Source organism: Larimichthys crocea, chromosome XXI (assembly GCF_000972845.2).
Source record: "Larimichthys crocea isolate SSNF chromosome XXI, L_crocea_2.0, whole genome shotgun sequence".
Taxonomy (NCBI): Eukaryota; Metazoa; Chordata; class Actinopteri; family Sciaenidae; genus Larimichthys; species Larimichthys crocea.
Genome location: NC_040031.1, coordinates 20,763,602 through 20,785,224, shown reverse-complemented (window position 1 = coordinate 20,785,224; position 21,623 = coordinate 20,763,602). Strand labels below are relative to the sequence as shown.

At 40.5% G+C, this 21,623-nt stretch overlaps 1 protein-coding gene across 6 annotated transcripts; it reads left to right on the top strand.

Moving 5' to 3' along the window:
- Positions 1 to 721: 721 nt before the first annotated feature.
- Positions 722 to 20,534, top strand: ppfibp1b (PPFIA binding protein 1b). Of its 6 annotated transcripts, none has more exons than XM_027272843.1 (27): positions 722 to 961; positions 6,099 to 6,180; positions 6,851 to 7,056; positions 8,992 to 9,081; positions 9,172 to 9,285; positions 9,783 to 9,911; positions 10,744 to 10,836; positions 11,952 to 12,069; positions 12,264 to 12,308; positions 13,286 to 13,347; positions 13,452 to 13,536; positions 13,815 to 13,954; positions 14,465 to 14,562; positions 15,175 to 15,232; positions 15,374 to 15,548; positions 15,968 to 16,000; positions 16,628 to 16,769; positions 16,905 to 17,036; positions 17,277 to 17,427; positions 17,561 to 17,672; positions 17,767 to 17,855; positions 18,126 to 18,248; positions 18,355 to 18,480; positions 18,559 to 18,747; positions 18,941 to 19,105; positions 19,312 to 19,377; positions 19,571 to 20,534. In XM_027272843.1, exons 2-27 carry the CDS (start codon positions 6,117 to 6,119, stop codon positions 19,652 to 19,654), a joined length of 2,889 nt encoding a protein of 962 aa, XP_027128644.1. In that variant the 5' UTR covers positions 722 to 961; positions 6,099 to 6,116; the 3' UTR covers positions 19,655 to 20,534. The 6 variants fall into 6 exon arrangements, with proteins under 6 accessions (XP_027128644.1, XP_027128643.1, XP_027128647.1 ...); XM_027272842.1 differs by having other exon boundaries at positions 6,099 to 6,186; XM_027272846.1 differs by lacking the exon at positions 12,264 to 12,308.
- Positions 20,535 to 21,623: the final 1,089 nt, after the last annotated feature.

Below are 21,623 nucleotides of genomic sequence, written 5' to 3'. Positions count from 1 at the left end.
CCCTTTTTTTGTTTAACATTTTGTGATTTCTTTCTGTTCTTAACTTTGTTCTTTAAAAACGTGTAAAGATAGATCAGTTTGTAATATATTGTCAAACAATCGTGTACAACTGTGTAAAGTGATGATAATATGTCATTCAAATAAAGAGGGAAATAAGGAAGCTTAGGATATATTATGGTTAATGCACCAGTGACAATCCAATAAAAAAAAACATGTTACATAACAATCTGAAAAGGGCCATTTGCGTGTTTTGAGAAGTGCGTCTTGCTGTTAGTGCGTCTGTACTTTTATTTAAATAATTTGAATTCCTAACTTCTACATGTATTGGAGTGTTTTTTCATTGTAATTGTACTTCTTCCACCACTTACACCTAAAGACCTCTAGATGTCGCCTGTGCTGTTTAAAACTGACACACAGGTACCTCCCAGACTTTGAGGAATATGCTGCTTTCACTTTTCAGCAAAACGTGGAAGACTTCAAGTTTCATTCACCCTCACTATGTTTAAGGCCGTTAACTGTTGCGCATGAAGGTGACTATTTATTACGGTTTCTCCTGGTCAGCTTTCACACAGATAGAGAGACGAATAAACATTTTTTTTGACGTAATCTTAGCGTCCTATCTATTGTTGACGTTATCAGTGAAAGGCGTTATCCAAATCTCCGATTTTCCCCATGCTACAGTGAACGCGCCAGGACTCCCATCATATATAACGTTGCTGCTCTCGGGCCAATCCACGCAGCAGCAGGGGCGGGTTTTTCCAGCCATGACGTCCCAAGTTTTCCAGCAATCTTGTCACTTCGACATCATGGCGTAGCGATGTGAACGGCCGGGGGTTAGTTACTGGTGGGCACGGAGAAGTTTAGAAATCAAGCACGGTGGAGATTTTTCTGTGTTTTTTTCAATCATTTACAGGGGGAACAAAGTAACAGGAATCCCGAAATCTCTTCGAGCAGAGTGTCGGTAAGTGAGTCAGTTGATGTTTTTAGCTGTGATTTATTTATTTTAACTAACTTTGCTTCATGAGTAACGTTTAACCCAGTCCAAACTAACGGCTGCAGTGGCTCGCGCTGATGATTATGCACGTTTTGTCTAACGTCAACGGTCGCTTTTTACGTTGTTTCCCTCCAACTGTTTTAATAGTTCCCAAAAAAAAAGGTACAAAAGGTACTCTAGAGTACTTTTCATGGCTTTGTTAAGAAATTTCACTTGTTGCATATTATCACGGTAAAAAAAACCGTTGAGAGCAAGTGTTCTTGTATTTTCTCTCAACCTAACGTTACAGTGGTAACGGTATCCTGGAAGTAACGTGAACTACTCCCATAAGACAGCACTGCTTCTGAACGTGGGAACGTCCGTCTAACGTTACTTTTATGGTTACTTTATGACTGCCACAGCTCCAGACTGTGTCAGACATTGTGGTTGAGTACTCCCAGTGCCTGAGGCCACCTCTTTTTTTTTTCTTTTCTTTTTTTTTCTACACTTCATCTGGTTTGATGTAGCCCCTGAGGTGTTGTGCTGACTGATGAGATTGACTTTGGTTCCCAAAATGACTCTAATGTTATCCGAGGTGAACTGACGCGCACTGTAAATTAAGCGAGGTTATCCAGAGTTTACTGTCCGTATGTTTCCTTTTTAAAAGCTATGAAATTTGATCAGCTGTTGTATTGCCCCGCAGTCGACCTCTTTAAACTGTTCCTCAAGTGTTGTCCAAACAACAGAAAACCAGATACAAGCTCTTTGTAGGTAAGATTTATGATCTAATTGTTTCGAGTGTATGTACTATTTCTGTTTATGGTGTGTGTGTGTGGTGTTTGAGGTACCTCTTTGTGCTTTAACTTTCATTTCCCTTCATTTCACCTTCTTCCAGCCTTTACTGCAGCAAATAAAATAAAAAAAAATGTGAGGAATGTATCTAGGAAGAGTGCTACAAGTCAGGATTTGTATGTTAGATAGTCTTATATGTGCTGTTTTGATTTACATAACCTAACCCTCCGCACCACGTGTGTACTATTCAGTGTTGAATTGCGTTTTGCATAGATGTTAAAGATGGATAACTTCTAAGTCAAGTTAGGGTACAATCCGTGTTGGATCTTGTACTTACAGACAGACAGGAAAAGTTCTTGATTTTTATCACATGGAAGCTCTTTATTCCAAAAACTTGATTTCCATCTTTTGTTCAGGGTGTATACTCATCGCAAGGAAGCCTTACGGGTTTCTTATTTTTAGTTCCAGCTGGTCTAAATATAAAGAAAAGGCTCCTTCAGCTTGGCACCCACATCATGTAGTTGTTTGGCGGTATAAAATTAGTGATGATAGTGCATACTGCCTGCTCACTCAGGTTGAAAAATAGCTGCAGGTTATTCCAGAGCAGCGCCCTGCAGGCGGTTGCTGCATGCCGCGACTGTGTCTACCCAGTGAATCAGCGGATGCACACACAGCCTGCTTACTGCACCCTGAAACTTGGAGACAATGACTTGTCAATGCCCTGTCACGAGATCAAATCACAGCAGACAATTCATAATTGTTCATAATTTAAGCATCTTGTGTATGATACACACACAGCATATTGTTGTGTCTAAAACCTGGATGATGCCTCAAGAAAACTTGTTACCCTTTTTAGGTTTGCAGTGCTGAATAGAGCGTTCAAGGCTTTGAGGTAAAACAGGATGAAGTATGCAAGCTCTTCTCATGGAAACATTGTGTTAAGGTGCGTCAAGGCCTGCATGACTCAAAACATGGAAAGTGTCATTATGTGGTGAGACTTGGATTTATCCCATCATGTCCACAGAAATAGACACAGATTAAAAAACTTAACCTGTATACTAAAGCAAACTTCTGTATGATTTATGCCTGGATTGTAAATTCCCCTCTCCCCAGGCGTTTTTAACACAAGCTTTTAAAGCCAGTTGCATGGCTGCTGTAAACACTTTCCCCTCTCAGACACAAGTGGCCCTGAGGCTTATATGTTGTTTTCTATTCCCTGCGTGTGTGCAAGAGCGTAGTTAACTGCTCATTCAGGACTGAGGAATTACAAAATCGTCTTTTTTTTCTTCTTCTTTTTTTTTATCCTGGGAATGGTTTCTGTCCAGCGTAGATGGGCTGTGATGGTTCTTGCTGCCTGAAGCGACCAGAGCTGAAGGATTTTGAAAAGCCATTACAGTGGTCCACTCTTCCTCCTTGTATTCATTATTCTTTTCGTGTCTCCATGAATTATATGGCTGTTTTCACCAAAGGGCAAGATTGCTTTTTAAATGTGTTTCTTTTTTCTTTTTTTTTCTTGTGTTTTAAGGCTCTTTGGGTCTGAAAGAAGCGTGCATGCAGGTGTTATTACAAATGCCATGTGTACTGCAGCGTTGCATTGCATTCTCTCTCTGTCTCTCTCTCTCTCCCTCTCTCCCTCTCTCTTTGTCTTCGCATGCCTCTCAGTCAAAATACCCCACTACCAAGAACAATAGCCCTCTGTGTGTGTCTTATGGTTGGTGTAAGTGGTGCTTATAGAAGGACAGGACAGTGAGACTTTGTTTTTGAGAGTGATGCCCGCACGTTGGGATTTTTGAGATGTCTCCTTTGATAGCAAAAGCTAATACAGGTACAGATCTATAACCCATGATGCTTTTAATTTAACAAAAAGTGAAACAAATGCTGAGCTGAGGATCAAAAATGAATCTGCAGCCATCTTTGTAATTGATAAATGATATTTCAAGCAAAAAAATTCTAAGAATTCACTTGCACTGCTCCAGTGTGACGATTTCCTGCTGTTCTTTGTCATATATTATGGTTTTAAACAAAAAAAATCTGATTAATTGAGGAAATGGCATTCTACGCTCCCTGAAATACTCTTATCCGTAGCCATTGTTTAGTAAAAACAACACAGGCAAAGTCACCCTGTCTGCTCGCTTGCTTGCTAGACAACCCTCTTGTGTTTACATATGACTAACATACCATGGAGGCATCCCAGGACTTGAGGACAGACTGTGCTTCTCTGTAATTAGGTTTTCTTTGTGCTGAGATCTCTCTGGACTCTTATACTCCACTGAATCCAGGATGATGCTATGGGAGTGTTCAGGCAGGAGGGTTGGTTTTAGTATTGATGGACACCTGGACAGCAGGTTTCCAAGCAGCATGCCTGGTCTTGGCCGGGTGCGTTTGAAGTATGTTTACTGAAAGCCATGTGTTAACCTTACCCATATTTGCCTTTCTGCTGTGTGAGGAAAGCTGACTCAGTTTTTTTTTTTGAGGGGGATATCCTTCAGGCCTTCATTCCAGTTTGAGTCATCTTGATCCAAAACTCTGTCTCTGTTGTCTGCTGTTTAAAGACAGTGCATTTCTTATGGGGAGTGAAGTGAGTTATGCTCCTTCTGAATCACCTTTTTTTCCTCCCCATTGAATTCACCATAGCACAGATACAAGGATTCTCCTGATCTACTGTGTTTAGGTAAATCTTTTCCCATCATAATTATTCATCTTTGAGCAGAATCCTTTTGAATTAACACTTGGATCAATGTGCTCAAAAATATGAAGTTCTGATTGTCTCATTGGTCTTCTGTATTTCTGGCTAATATTGTCTCTCTCATAAGAAGTAAAGATGTGTTAGCTAAAACTAGGTCTTACACAGTTACTACTTTTTCAGTAGGCATGATATTTTTAGGTTCCCCTTGAAAACAAACTCATTCAGATGCCATCCTTTTGGATGAGTCATGTGATTTGAGTACTCCTTTCATGAACTGAAGTCTAAAAACATGTAAATATGTGAGCAGAACGTTGTAAAATGTACTTGGAAATGTCATGGTCTGCTTGTCCCATTTGTTAAAGAAGAAATGGAACAAGCAGTTATAGGCCACCTAACAGGATGATTTTATCCACATTGAGAAGTGTTGGAAACCACTCAGCGGTTTACTACGGAGCTGACTGATGGCATGCCGGCTCCTCTCATCTCCTCTCAGCCTACTGCGTGTTATGACGACTCTCTTGTTTTAGGACACGCTTATTTTACACATAATGGAAAGTGTGACCACAGGAATGCTGAAATAACAGTGTTAGGTCCGCGGGTGGTTTCCATAAAGTTTCAAAATGGTGCTACGTCCCAGTGTCGGGCACTCCCAGGATGTAAGGCAGCCGATTTTAAAGGAAGAAGTTTGCATACGTGTGTGTTTACAGCAGAGCATTAACATCCAAAGATAAAGAGTCTGTTGTGCTGCACGGGCAGATTTCCAAGACTGGGACACTAAAATGTGTCTTCACTCCGCTCCAAACAAACTGTTCAGTGTCCTTTTGGCAGGACATTCATTGTGCCAATATTTTAGGTAAATGGCCTGATTGATATTCTGAAATGCATTATTAATCAGTCTTACTCTGACAAAATTAACACAAGATCTCTGCAGCGTAGAGCTCAAGAGGGCAAAACAACTCAGAAGAGCACATATCATTTTCTGTCTTGTGTTTTTAGCTTCCACTGACCCGTAGTTATCATGTAATCGTCTCATTTGGGTGCTTCTCTTACATATTGCTCAGCTTATCCGCTTCACTGCAGTCAAAACAGTCTCACAAACATGCTATTTTACCAGGCACTGTCCTTTTTTAGGCATGGAGGGTTGTTAAGGATGTACTGCAGTTACAGGCTAATTCCTGGGTGGGAACCTTTTTTGTAATCATATGCTTAACTGCAACGTCCCTGCGCTTTTTAGCCTAGAAAGCTGAAATCTGCTGGTTTGCTGGATTTGTCCTTTTCCTACACTGTTGACATTGACAACTCAAGCACAGCAGCTGCCACAATGATTTGTTATTCCGTAGACTAAACTGTGATTATCGGAGCATAGCGCTGCTGGGTTAGTAGTCACAATAATCTTGAATGTTTTTTATTTTAAATTACTGTGTGTGTTTTTTATGTCATGATTTCTTGTTTTCTTTTTTTTTCACTGCTTGGTACACAGTGCAACTGCGAAAAGAGATTTTTATGACGCTTCTTTGTCATTTAAAATGTTATTTAGATGCACTGTTTTGCATGATTTGAAACTACAGTGCATTATATCAGTACAACATATGGCTTTACAGTCAGGAAGCGAGTTTTAAAGGGTTGTATTCGTTGTGTTCCTTCCAGGTTTATCAGTGACTCAAGATGATGTCTGATGCCAGTGACATGCTGGCAGCTGCCCTGGAGCAGATGGATGGCATTATAGCAGGTAAAGGTACAGCAGCAAGTTTTCCTACACTATTACCCATCTACATGATATTTTATCATGAATTAAATAATTTAAGAGGTCATTTTGCGTCTCTTTTTGTCACAGTTGTGTCTAAGTATAAATCAACAAAGTCTCTGACTAATGCTAAAGAAACCTTGAAGAGCTATCAGATTTGTGTAGTGTTTTGTTAAAGTTAGATGCAAGGCTGACATTTAAGAAGATGCCACGTGACGCCTGGAGCGCCACATTTAGCATTTATTCTGTGCCACTTGTGGCCATGTTCACCAGTGTCACAGTCTTGTTATATATTTATAAATACCAACTTGTAATGTGCATCAAAGGACCATGTGAAGTCGTTTCCCCTACCGCAGTGTCGTAAAGAGTTTTTAGAAACTCTGGTTGTGGCTCCAGACGATCAGGTGTTAAACCTGCATTATTAATGGTTGTCTCCAAATAATGTCTGGAATTAGTTCAGCCTATGATGGCTGACTCAACTAGTAGGTACAGTGTAGTAATACATAAAAAAGCAGTTAAAGCCTTGCCTCCTGTGTAACGCAGTGAATTATTACGATGAGCCAACCTGTGCCGAAACATGTTCTGTTGTCCTCATTCTATTAAAACCCATCAAAATAATTACTTGTATTACCTCTCTTGTGCTTCCTAAACTCAGGCTCCAAGGCTCTGGACTACTCCAATGGGCTGTTTGACTGCCAGTCTCCCACCTCTCCTTTCATGGGCAGCCTGCGGGCACTTCACCTTTTGGAGGACCTGAGGAGTGTCCTGGAGATGATGGACACCGAGGAAAGGGAGAGTCTGCGCTGCCAGATCCCCGACTCCACAGCTGACAGTCTGGTTGAGTGGCTCCACGGTCACCTGGTAAGAGCCCCACAAAGATGACTCTAAGATCTGTAACACTGTGTCAGGCCATGCAACTGGCACATGTATGGAGTAGGCTTGTGCTAATTGGGAATCAGATCACGTATGATGATATGCGATGATTATATACGATGATTGAACAGATTACTTTTGTTTGGTTGCTCCTATGGTGATTTTAAGGCTGTCTTACAATCAGAACTAAGATCTTATAAAATAATCTTTCAAATCAGCACCTTACTCTGTATTTAGACATGTTTCTGGTGGAGGGGCATGTCTGTCTTCACAGAGCCCCTTTACTGCTTAATTCCTCCAAGCAGGCTGTGTTGTGTTTCAGAAGCATATCTCTGCTCTGCCCTGCCGAGAACTTTTTTTGACACTGTGACTAACTGCATCAATCAGCACACAGCAAATCGAGCTGGCCGGATGTCGCATAGTGAATCAGTGTACAAAATAAAACACCCCATGCAAACTTTCATACTCATACTTCGTAAAAACATTAAGTTAACTATGCAGCATATTTACTCTGGTAGAAGCACATTAAGTCTGGCATAAAAATTCTGAAAATCCTGGTGGGATTTGAAGCTGTGCAGAGAACTGACCAAAATAGTGACAGAGTCGTGGCCGGTGGGGTCCAGGCTTTAATCAGCATGACTGTTTGCCGACTCTTTTCCATGGATCGGACACCCTGCATCTCAGTTCCCCATGTCTGCTCACCTAAATTTTGCTCTGTGGTGCTATATTGTTGCAGTAAACACAGACACAGACTTTTAAAAGGAAGACGTTTTTTGAATAAAGGACACATTGCTTATGAACAGATTTTATATTTTAATGTCTGCAAATAAATTAGTGTTTTGCATGTCCTTTACTGGCACAAATCTTTTATCTTGTGTTCAAATACACCATATAATATCCTTAGGCTCAGCTTTGGCATTTGGATAAAACCCATAATATCTCCAAATACAAGATTCTTTGACACTTAAGTCATCCATGTTGGCATTTCACTGGCGTGCCCTGAAGTGATGTAACTACCCCCTCCTACTCCTGTCACCCCTGGCAGTCCTATCTTGAGTAGCCATGGTTGGACAATATGAAAATAGAAACGAGTGTTTAAGCCTAGTGTGGAGCTTTTATTATCAGCTGAGAACAAGAATATGTTTTGAGTGCTAATCTTTTAGATTAGAAGAGAGTCGTATTGATCATATTTCATATATATTTCTCTCTTCATCAGTGTTGGCCTCAGGTCAGATCACTTTCACTATCAGTGTTACATAACTGGTTTATCTGGACATACAAGATGTAAAATGTAGGACGGAGGAGGATGTATGTTTTTACTGCATAAAGATGACGCCATACGTACTAATGAGGTTCATGTTCTTTTGAAGGTTTCGGGTTACTCTGAGAATCATTTGTGAGGGAAAGAACACTTCCAACGTGTGAATCAGTTGTGTAACCATGAAGAGGCTTTGTCTGTGGATGGTTGGACAGAATGTGCTACAAACAAGCTTTAGCACATCTGGTTTGTTACTCTGACAAGCGTGGGCAAACAGTCCTGTGTGCAAGTTGACGACCAAGTTGTTGTTTGCTAAGCGAAAACATCACCGTCCTCCTCTGCTGAGTTTCCTGGGAATGCTAGATGAAATGCTAGTGTTGTCAATGTCACAGCCAGTGTGCTGCAAGAAACATGCTGACTTCTTGGGAACCAGTGTGGTGTTTGGGAGACTGATGGGCGGCAGGCCAGATAAATGCCAGAGCTTTTGTGTAATGCTGTAACTCACTCTGTGTACAGCAGTGTAAATGTGGGCCTTCTTCTCAGCCATCTAAGGTTTTGTTTGTGCAGGGTAAAGCAGTGTAGCCAGTCACACTTTGATGTGAAGAATTTCATCTGTTCTGCTTCTTTTCTCTATCTAATATCCAAATTTTCTTCTGTCCCTGTAGTCCAACGGGCACATCTCTCTGGGTGGGGGTGACCACTACCAGGAAAGGCTTTCCCGACTCGAGAGTGATAAGGAGTCACTTGTTCTTCAGGTACCCATCCAGCTTACAGAATGTTCCACCAAAACGCAAATCTGTAATATATCTAATGGAAATAAATGACTGTAAATTGGCTTCATGCAGGTGAGTGTGCTGACAGACCAGGTGGAGGCTCAGGGGGAGAAGATTCGAGACCTAGATATGTGTTTGGACGAACACAGGGAGAAACTCAACGCCACTGAGGAAATGCTGCAACAGGTGTGTGTGTGTGTGTGTAAGATACGATATGTTTGCACACAATATCGCCCTCCACCCACTAGTGAAAGCTACGCATGGTTCACATGTGTGGAAGGGACTTGTAACTGGAACGTCTGACTTCATGTTTGTCAGCAAACATCTGCTGTGTTTGATGAATGCATATTTACTAGTGTGCTGCTGCTGTGTCCAGCCCACAAGTGTTTGGTGTGGCAGGGGATTCTCGTTGTGCTTGTTGTCAGTTATTGAGGAAATGCTGGCTGATTTCCACGTCTATCTTTAGCATGAAGCACTGAACCTTCACATTTTTTGGAAATCATCATAATACCATCATTGGACAACGACACACACCATGGATTCTTGTATGCTTTGAACATGTTGTTGTAATCTTTATAGTTATTTTTTAAATATTTCCAACAACTGTCAGTGTTGTTTGTGCTGCTAAACTGACCATAGCTATCACAAACATTTTTTGTAACAGTCTTCATTTATCATTGTAGGAGCTTTTGTGCAGAACTGCACTGGAGACCCAGAAGCTAGAACTGATGTCTGAAGTTTCCAACCTAAAGCTGAAGCTGAATACCATGGAGAAGGACAGACATGACTTTGACAGATTTAGGGACAGTGAGGTATGTGTACTAATTCTCAGGACAGGAATAGTCTTTGTTTCTGCCTGTATGCTTTCTCTTTCACTTCAACACACACACACACACACACACACACACACACACACACACAGAGCAAACAAGCACTTATTCATGTATTCATCACACCTGTGTGGGAGAGGGACTTCTTATTTTATTGTCAGTCTCAAAGCAGCTGTGTGAAAAGTCAGATAAATGTTAGCACCTCAAGGAAATGTCAGCATTCACTGAGTTATGCATGGGAAAATATAGCTGCTGTGTTTGTTGTGACTATAAACAAAAAGATCTTACTCTTTTTGAACTTGTTTGAATTTACTGCCCACTAGTGAAAAGCTTTTAAGATGTCAATCATTTGTAAACTAGAGATTGGGAGATTTCTGCTCCCAGATCAGCCATGCAGAACACTTGGTCAAACACGTCATGTCATTGTGGTGCGAGGTCGTCTCTTCCATCCCACTGGAACAAAAAAGCTGCTGTCCATGTTCCGCCTCACTGCACATAAATCACTTCTCTTCTACAAGCAGCTTCCTCTCGTTTTTATCACTGCTGTTGCTTTGAAGCATCCACTTTCTAAGGAATTCAGTCACTTCAAATGTATCTAGAGTTGTTTTGTTTATGCTGCACCATACAAGTTATGCCGAGTTAAATCATATTTGAATGGTTAATGGAACTTTTAACTGAAATTGTAGAAAGAGCTGTCATAATCAAATTCATACAGAATAAATAATAATAAAAATTGTTAAACTGTTATGAGTATTTTAGGAGTTTGCTTGCTTTCTTATTACCGTTCTGTGATGTGCACTTTGTTTTCTTCCAGGATTTGATTCTTGAAATTAATGAACTGCGGTACAGATTGACGGAGCTGGAGAGTGAAAAACTACAGTACGAAAAGAAACTTAAATCCACAAAGGTGAGTCGGGAAGTTTGCACACTCCTAGTGATTCAATGAAAAAATATTCATGACTAACATCTTATTTGTTTATTACTGTTTTGTATCTTCAGGAGCTGTCCACTCCAGCTAAATGCTTTTTTTTTTTTTTTTTTTTTTTTTTAAATATCTTGTAGGGAACACCTCTTGTTGTTGAAATTGTTAAACATTAAGGAGGGAGTTTCTACCCATACGGTGTAAAACCGCTCTGTTAATCAGCAGTGCCTATTTTTAGTATCCTTTATCATGTAAATATTGTGCTTTTAATCTTGGGTATTCCACCTTCTTGACTTCTTTTATCTTTCATTTCCTGCATCTCTATTTTCCCTCTCTCTTCCTTGGTTTGTCTCTCTACTGCTAGTCACTAATGGCCAAGCTTTCTAGCCTGAAAATCAAAATGGGCCAGATGCAGTATGAGAAACAGAGGAAGGAGCACAAACTCCAGGCTATGAAGGTTGGGTTTTCTCAGGATGACTGTTTTGCTTGCTGTATGATTATGGTTTTTGACCTCTCCCTTTGGCTCCTTTTCTGTTTTTTTTTATTTTTGAGGGAAATCTTTAAGCAGCAGTTTTTTTTTAAACCATCATTTTAGGCAAAATGATGTCATTTTGCAAACAATGAAATCACTTAATTTACTGTGTAGTACAGTAAAACGCAGAAGTCAAGTGTAGTCACAAATACCACTTCCCTAAATCTGCTCCAGTTTTTCAAACCACAGGTATGCTTTAATTCTGGGTTTTTGTCAAGAGTTGGCAGGAGTTCTGTTTTTCTGTGTCTTTATCCGTCTTTTCACTTGTCCCACTGATTTCCTTTTTTCTTTATCAGTACCTCTTTACAGTGTCTGTCTCCACTGTCACTAAAGTATGCCCTTTTTTGTACAGTGGTATTTGTTATTACCTCAGCCCTCTCAGACATCAATGCTCACCAACCCCACCTCACACATGTTACCCTTAAGAGCAGGTGTGGCCTGTGTGCTTGTACGCCACGTCAGCATCTGTGAACCTTTTGTGTTGTGGATTGTTTGTAGTGTGGAGTTGGGGCGGGGGGAAGTAGTGTCTGTGTCGAGGAAGTCCTGACTGTTGTCCTCTGTTGGACAGGAGGAGCTAGCCATGCTGAGGAGGCAGCTGGAGGGCAAAGATGGAGAGATGAGGAGATTACAGGATGAGACAGGCTTCAAAGCCAACGCCTTGAGCAACGCAGATCCCACAGAGAGAGGTGGGAAAACCAGTTGAATCATACAGAAGATAAGCATGCATGATATTTAAACCTATGTTGATTCATATATATTTTTTTTTATATAATTGAGTGGTCATATCTATGTATAATTAGCAAAGCATTAGGCTTAGCTCTACAAGAAGTAAAGTCTGCAACCAACTGGTTTCTGTTTCATAATTCTTTGTCCTGTTTAGTCTCTCATCCAGATGAAACTCTTAGAAAGAGGCTGAAAGAAAAACGTAAGGGGGGTTTTTTATGCTTGTGTTTATTATTGCACTTTATTACCGCACCCATCCCAACTCCTGTTTGCATGAACGAGCATGAGCCATCCAAACTCTGCTTGTCCATTATAACCCATTGGAGTGCTAATACCTGACCCCAGAGCACCACATCACCCAAGTGTTGTCGAACTTTTAAGGACCGAACAAGACCAAGGTCACTCAAGAGCTGCGTATCTGTGTTTTTTTTTTTTTTTTTTTTTTTATGTCCGACCTGGAACAGCAGCAAGGAATGTCTGCTTTGTGTTTTCAGCAGGAATGAGGAATGAATTGTGTTGTTTGTCATTCAGGCTGCTCACTCATCCTCCTGCCTCGTGTTCTCCAGCAATAATCACCTCCTGTACCCTTCAGTACCTCTCTAAACCTTCCCCTGCTCACACCAACGACCAGAGTATGCCCTGCTAACTTGTAATGTTGTTATGTTCAGTGTCATGTGATAATATCTTTGTTGCGAGTGCTGTCTTCATATCCGTGTCTTCCCCCATCATGGACTTTTTACTTGTGTAGAACAATTTCATTTTTTGTTCAGTGCTCAGACACCCTCAATAGCATCTAGATCAGTAGAACTGGCCTCCATAGGAGTCCTTAATCAGCACCTCTTCAGAGATCACATTGTTCTAGATTAAATGAAGAGACAAGAAACATGGAAAATCAAAGAAGATCACTGCTAATGTTTAGTGTTGACTGCTGTTCTGAAGTGAAAATGTTCTACTAAAGTGAATCGCCTGCTCACACGAGGATGTGGCATATCAGTCTGAAGGACTCTTAAAAACAAAGACTGGCTGTGATGTTACTGGAATGACAATCAGTAATGTTGCAGCCTGACTGGTCTGAATGTTTTTAATCCTCCAGCTGCACCCAGTGTGTTCAGGCCTGTTATCCAACCCCACATAAACACTACCGTTCTTTGTCTGTAATCATTTTTCTTTCCTCGCTAGATGTGGAAGTGCAGAGGATGAAAAAGGCAGTTGAATCGTTGATGGCAGCCAATGAAGAGAAGGTACATTTGACAAGTTGCGATTTGCTTTGTATCCCAGCAGCGTGACTTCAGTGGTTCAGCTCTGAGAAAGCTTTGAGAAATTTACTTTTAATTGTCTTTTGCAGGATCGTAAGATTGAGGAACTGAAGCAGTCGCTGCTGCGATATAAGAAAGTTCAGGACATGGTGATGTCAGTGCAAGGAAAGAAAGGTTAGAGAACTCCTCTGTCATATCAGATGTAATAATGTCAATATAATTACAGCGATAAAGAAGTATTAAAAAAGAAGCTATAAAAAAATTTAAGGGATTTTTTGTTTCTGTAGCTTTATGTGACACATTTCATTTGTTTTGTTTTAGGCTGCCCTTTAAGATCTATCAAGAGCCAATTGATAAGCGTTTGGTTCTATTGCTGAGAGATGTGGAATAAAAAACATCTCATTCATAAATTTTAAATGCCAAATAATCTGGTCTTTTTATTCATTATGTAGAGAAAACCAAGGATAACGAGCATGTCGAGAGTCACAGTGATGGATCCGTCACATTTGTGTCGGTCAACTCCGTGTCTGTGGAGTCAGAAAATCATGAAGTGACAGATGTTGAACAGCAGAGAAGGAAGAGCCCAGATGAGGTTTGTGTAGCATAATATGATATGATGTGGTGTCACGAATGCTTGCATCTATCACTAGTGGGGTGTCCTCATTGGAAAAGTAAATGCAGACTAATTTAAAGTAATATGCAGCATTAAAAATACAATTTGAACAGCAAATGGGGGTGCATGTATTAAAACATGTTAAGCCATTTCAGTGTTACAAAAATATTCAGAACTTTTCTGTTGTACCATCTAATTCTTAGTTTTTGACACAGACAAATTCGCTTTTCTTTTCTTTTCCACAGGCAAATTTAAATCTCTATAAACTCTAACATGTTCAGTGAGACACTAATAGCTCCCATAAATTTCACACTTTTGAAATGAGTAGTGACATCCAATTAATTGAATAACGTCTCCTGTCAGTTCTCGAAGCACTGTGTGCAGAATTAGAGCGCTGTCTTCTCGTGGCCTCAGGAGAATATGCAAGTTATTGTGTTGACAGTTTTTAAATGGTGTATTTTCTTTCTTCTCATTCTGACCTGTGCTCAGTTGGAGAGCCTCAATGGACTTAGTGAAGAGCCTTCAACCACACCCAGCCCTTCAGATCCAGAGCGAGTGTCGGAGTCTGCACCAACAGATTTAGAGAGGTAAAATGTGAAAAGACTTTCCCCTTTTTTGAAATGGACACTAATATTTTTTTTTACTTTATTTTTACTACACTTCCACAAATAAATAAAGAATAATCAGATGGTTTTTTATGACTTTTCAATATAATCAATGACATTTAACGGCATATTTTTGCATATTCCTGTTACACTTCACTCTTCATCAGTGTAAGGCACAGTAGTGTGCAGTCACCACTTCCAGCAGACGACTGATCTTTCACTTTTTGCTGCTTTCCATAGAATTCATTATTCATAAACCAAACAATTACATGTCAGATTTTAACAGAACTGGACCCAGTATGAGATTAGTTTGTTCCAAAAATGACACTTACATTTTTACTATATCATTTCTAGTCTTAATGCTGTGATTGCAGTGTTTGGCCTGTGTACCATTTGAATTCACTACTTTATGTAGAGCTGCTGCTGATACCATGACTGCAGCAAACGGACAAAACAGGTGTCGTGAGGGAGTTACACAAGAAAATAATGCATGTAACAGTAATTTGTATCCTGCAGCCATACTCTGCTGCTTCTTAAGAGCACGTGACACTGTCATGAGTGAGTTGTCATGGTTATTGCCTGTCATTCCTGCAGCCAAGATGCCACAAAGACCGGCAGCCAGGATCAACTGGATAGGTGCAATAATGAAAAGGTAAAAGTGACACATTGTGAGTGAAGGAAAAATCCTGTATAAGTGCCAAAAACATGTATACACATAGTCTTTCTACAATACAGTTCCTTGTAAGTCTAAAGCCATGTTATACTTGGCCACTGTTTTTTTTGGTTCTCTCAGAGCACAAGTGAAGAGGTCAGTAAGATCAGCGAAAAGCCGCCCATGGGTCCTTCTGCCACTTTGCCTGCCACCACGGAGGATGACAGCTTTGGTTCGAAAAAGGCTCGTTCATCTTTTGGAAAGGGCTTCTTCAAGATCCGTGGGGGCAAGAAGACAGGCAGTACCCCGAACCTTGGTAAGAGCAGACCGCATGTTGGTGACTCAGTCTATGTATTTTTGGCATTAAGCTAGCTGTGAAATTGATCTGTTTACTAAAGAGTGAGATTTTTCCTGAAGGTTTTTCTTCCACGATTGACCATTTTTTATTTTTCCCAAGCTACACCCATAGAATATTCTATCTGGACCAGGACCATAATGTGCAGCCTACACAAACTGTGGTCACTATTTAATTATGGAAGTCCATTTCCGTGCTGCTGTTTGCTTTTCATATGTGTTTTTCTATTTTTTTTGTGTGTGTGCTGTGCACACGTGTGTCTGTGTTTGTTCCACCACCTCCAATTCCTGTTGTTATTTCAATCATAATTTCTGCCCTTTGTCTTGTTCTTTTTCTGTTGGACCCTGTGGTGTGTTGTGTGTGCTTTGTAACACATGAAGACCGCAGCCGGAGTGCGAGTGCGCCTATGCTAGGTACAGTATGGACAACAGGTCGTTGTAGGGTTGCAGTAGTTCTCTGACGAAAACAGTGGAAACTACTGAACATATCCTATATCACTGTCCATCTATGCCTTTTCTAAACTCATCCATTCATCTGTTTTTATCATATCATGTCTCAGTAGCTGCAGTGCTTAAACAGCCACACCCTTGTCACTACCCGCTGTTGTCCAACATACAGCCAGTCTGTTGTGTATGTTGATTTGCCTGTGTGCCTGCATGTATTTATTTACACTCTTGTTTCCATCATATCAGAAATCTGTGTCGAGTTCAAGATTTCCAGCTAAAATAATTTATTTGGATCTTGAAGTCCTTCCACTAAAAATCTAAAACAAAACAACTAATGAGCTCCTTTTTTTTTTTTCAAGCTCCAGTCTTAGTGAGCCATCAGCCATGTCTAATGCATGCATACTAGAGAAGTTACTGCTTTTAATGCACTCGCCATGACCTCCCAGTCTGTCTAGGTCTAGGAGACGTCATGTGTCTGTCTGAGTGTTTTCTGGGCCTCTCCCTACGCTGGTCCCGTGCAGCAGCTCCATCTCCAACGACGCCACACTGATGCTCGTGATGTTGATGATTTTCTGTGGGCATTTGTTTATACAGCTGAAACAGAGCGACAGGGCACCGACCATCTGGATCTGGCCGGGCTGCCACAGAGGTCATCCAACAGCGACAGTACCCACACACTCCCTACGACCCCAGAGAGCAAGAAAAAATCCAAAGGAATAAAAAAACTCTTTGGGAAGTGAGTAGAAAATTACATTTAACACAAGACATATTAAAAGTGTGTAGTGTATGTGACCACTTTTGTCCACATTTAGTATGATAGTAAGGACTTTTTTTAACATTTGAACTTCAATGTTGTATTTTATTTATTAAGGCTAAAAAGGAGTCAGTCTACCACATTCAACCTGGATGATAACCTACCAGAGGGTGAGTTCAAGAGGGGTGGAGTGCGAGCCACAGCAGGACCCAGACTGGGTTGGTCCCGTGACCTCCAAAGAGTCAACAAGTAAGTCTGTGCGTTCAGCCTGAATAATGAGACTCAGAATGTGGTTTCCTGGTTTTGAACCTCTGATGTACAATGAAATTCAGAGATCATGTGGCATTTTTTGACAAAGCAGTCTTTGTTGGGATAACAAAGACATGAAAAATGCACTCACAGTTTCAACTTGCACATATTTCTTTGTTCATTTTTATATTTGTACAGAGATAGACCTTTCAAAGGCTTTGACTTTTCTCTTTTTCTTAGTGATGTTGATGCTCCCTTTGCACGCTGGTCAAAGGATCAGGTGTGTGACTGGCTGCAAGAGCAGGGTCTTGGTCTTTATGTGAACATGGCTCGAGTGTGGATCTCCTCTGGACAGACGCTGCTACAGGCCTCACAACACGACCTGGAGAGGGTGAGACGAAGCAGAAAAATTTAATAAGTTTAGCAAAGCCGGCAGGCAGGCAGAGTGTTCTTCTAACTGACATTACTATATAGTACCTCAGAGATGTTGTGTGTTATACTGACTCATCTCTGTGGATGTTTAGGAGCTGGGCATCAAACACCCGCTGCACAGAAAGAAGCTGCAGTTGGCCCTGCAGGCCCTCGGCTCAGAGGAGGAGGACAATAAGGGAAAGCTAGACTTCAATTGGGTGACGAGTGAGTATCAGCGGTCTTCTGATTCTTCTTGACCAGTTTTACTTTTATGTCACCGTTATCTTGACTTCCCTCTTATGACACACTTTCCCCTCAGGATGGCTGGATGACATCGGTCTGCCTCAGTATAAGACCCAATTTGATGAGGGAAGAGTGGACGGTCGCATGCTGCACTACATGACAGTGGTGAGTGTTGGTGAGATAAGCGCTCCCTTCACAGACCCTGCACATTAGTAGGTCTTACAAGTCTGGTGCCATCTCTCATTAGGACCTAACATAGAGAGTCTGATAAGCGTCCTGGTCTCACCCTACGAACTTTGGACAGTGCTGAAGTCACACAATAAAGTCTCCTTCTGTTTACAGATGCTTCTTTGCCAGAGAATGTTTTTTATATAATTTATCTTTATCTTCAACTGAGCTTACAGTAAGTCATTTATGTCTAACTTTGTCCCTCAGGATGACTTGCTTTCTCTGAAAGTTGGGAGTGTCCTGCATCACCTCAGTATCAAAAGAGCAATCCAAGTGCTCCGACTCAACAGCTATGAGCCCAACTGTTTGCGTCGTAGGCCGTCTGATGAGGTGACAAAGCTTAGCAGCCTTTTCTAGTGTTTAACATACTAATTTTATGATGCACAGCATTGAATTAACATACCTTTTTTTTCTTTCTGTGTTTGGGGGCCCATAGAACAATATTTCTCCAGCAGAGATTTCCCAGTGGACCAACCATAGGGTGATGGAGTGGCTGCGGTCTGTGGACCTCGCTGAATACGCTCCCAACCTGAGAGGCAGCGGTGTGCACGGAGGCCTGATGGTGAGACAGTCTTCCAGGGGAAACGGAGATTCTCTCCTCAAAGTTTCCCCTCCTTAAACGTCTCCTCTCTCTCTTCAGGTTCTGGAGCCCCGGTTCAATGTGGAGACCATGGCTCTGCTGCTGAACATCCCACCCAACAAGACACTGCTGCGCCGCCACCTCGCAACACATTTTAACCTGCTCATTGGCTCAGAGGCCCAGCAGCTCAAACAGGAGTGTCTTGAAAACCCAGACTACACTCTGCTTACCGCCACCACTAAAGTGAAGGTATGAGTCCTTGAGGACATTAACAGGCATAAGATATAGTTAATTTGTAGACTCATAAATGTCTTTTTACTATACGCGACAATTGTTTAGTCACAAAAACTTGCTATTACATTGTTGAAAGGAATAAAAATTGTCAATGAAAAAACTATATATGATATACTGTATTTGTCGTCTATCTGCTCGTTCATACCAGCCGAGGAAGCTGTCATTTGGGAACTTCGGCAGTCTGAGGAAGAAAAAGCAGGATGAGAATGAGGAGTATGTGTGTCCGATGGATGTGGAGATGCCAAAGGGACGAAGCTTTCAGAAAGGGTTCGAGCTCCAAATCTACGAGGACGACCTTGACAGGCTAGAACAGGTGAGCTGTCTGACTGTACGGTATATCTGAAATCTACTTATTATTATGTGGATAAAGTTATTATGGGGGATAAAACGCCAGTTTTAATGCATTTTTTATTGTGTGCACATTGTCACCAGTGCTTGGAAGGTGACTTTAAGATATTTGCAGTGTGGTTTCTATAATCTGTTGTGGTCTGGGTTTGAAAGCTGCTTGTTGTTTCACAGATGGAGGACTCTGAGGGAACTGTGAGACAGATCGGAGCTTTTTCTGAGGGTATTCAAAACCTGACGGTAAGAATCACATAGCACCACAAAATACACCACACCTCTCCAAATTGTCAGAGATGTAGAACTTGCTTCATATGCTCTGTAACTGTCCTTCTCAGGAAGCCTATTGAAATGCATCATTAGTTGGTATAGCTTCAGAAACTACAAACATTTTTTTGTTGTTAAGCTTTTTTTCTGTATCGTGCCTTTTTAACAGAGCATGTTGAAAGACGATGAATTCTTCAAAGAGTCTTCGAATTCGCCAAACCCCAGTGTAACAGACGAGGACTCCACTGCATGAGGCTGTCAGCGCCATGAGACCTGGTCCTGCTGTGAATGAAACTCTGTGCCAACCCTCTCCACTTGCACACTGACTTGTCTCAACAAACCCCAAGAATGCTCCCATGTGTCTTTTTTTTTTTTTTTTTTTACCTTGAAAGATGAGCCAAAAGTATTGCAGTGTCCTTCTCTTTTCAGTTTCAAACGATGGTGTTGAGAACACCGACAGTCCCAGTAGCCACTATCCTGTCGTCTGATGACAGAGGGAACATTTTTAGGGCAACACCACTGCTTGCCTGCCAGCTGGTTTCTGGAGATATTTTGTACTTTTATCATATTTGGCATCAAGTGTCAACCAGCAGAAAAAAAGACAGTCAGTATAGATTTTAATATATGTCTTTTAAATGACCTTCTGACTAAGGAAATGTTTTTAAAAAAAAAAATAAAAATAGAGATGGACTTCATTTAGAAGTGACACGCTGAGAAGACGTTCCCATTTTTAGACATTGGTGTAAAGTAATAACTCCGAAACAGCTGCTATGTTTTCTACAGAACTAAACTTTGCTAATTAAATAGAAAATGTCACATTTTATCCTACGCTGAACATTTTCCAGGTTTCCACTCAACAGTAATATTCTATTTGCACCAATACATATCATACAGTACAAATCCTAATGAATATCATTGCATGGTATTGAAAGTCGACACATTAATATAAGAGCTTGTTGTTGTATTTTATTTTTTACTATAAATGGATTTTTAATGGAACCGTGTTGGCTGACAGAGTTATTTTTCGAAAAGCGTCATGGCATATTGATATTTGTGAGATAATGTCAGTTTTGTTTTTTGTTTTGTTTCCAAATAATGTTGTAATACAACCCTTGACCATACCTGAGAAGATAGACTGTGGTGTTGTTGGGTTTCTTTTTTTTTTAAGTTCTCCATTCTAAGATCAATAAAATTATTTAAATCAGTTTGGATTTTCCTTAAATGGACACAACCAGAGATGATGGGAAAGGTCCTGAAAACATGGCAGATTTAAAGAGTTTGTCTAATTATAAGTTCTTCACCACAGAGTTAGGCTATAAATTAAAGGTTTTCTATGAACTGTACATTATAGCTCATGTTGGCTGATTGTTTGAAGAGTAACCTCAAAGATTAGTATATGTGAAAGATGATGGAGGACAGATAAATGAAGCACCATGCAAACAATTCAGAGGTTACTGCATTGGAATTAAGATTTTAAAGCTGCATTAAAAAAGTAACATTTAAAGAAACTGAGAGCTTAAATTGTGTAGTAGGTGTGATGGTAACAAAAATTATTGATGCACAAACCTTAAAAGGACCCTCTAATTTAATACAGAGGCATGGGGGCTGGTCTTTAATTTGACTTCGACAATAACACTGGTGTAAATAATAAGATCTCGTGCTTTAGGTTTAACTATTACACATTTTGAGTGTAGCCACTTCTTGTTTTGTTCTGTTTCCACTTCAGTCATTGAACTGAAGCAGAAGTTTGGAAAGCAGTGACAGGAAATGCTTTGCATTCTTTAACATTTTGCTCTGTAGTAAAAATACAATATGAGAACACAGCTGTTTGATTTTCCAACATAAGATAACAATTGGAAAGGTGAAGTATGAGGTAAAACAGAAACGTTAAAGTAACCAGGCAGATTTCTCCTCCTCAGTTTAGCAGTTTTGCACACTTTGGTCAGCTGTAAATAAAAAAATAAAACATTTTAGAAGCAGCTGGTCTTTCTGTGCATGTATAATTACATAGAGTTTAGTTTGTAACTCATTGAATTAATTTTACTGCACACAGTTGGGTAACTGACATATTTAACATATTCATCACTTGACAACATCAACTCAGTTGATATTTTACATGAAACAAGATACTCAGTCAAAAATTACAGCAGAGAACCAAACAAATCAGGAAGATTTAAGAACATGATAATGACAAAAACACAAGACGGTATAAAGCAATTAAA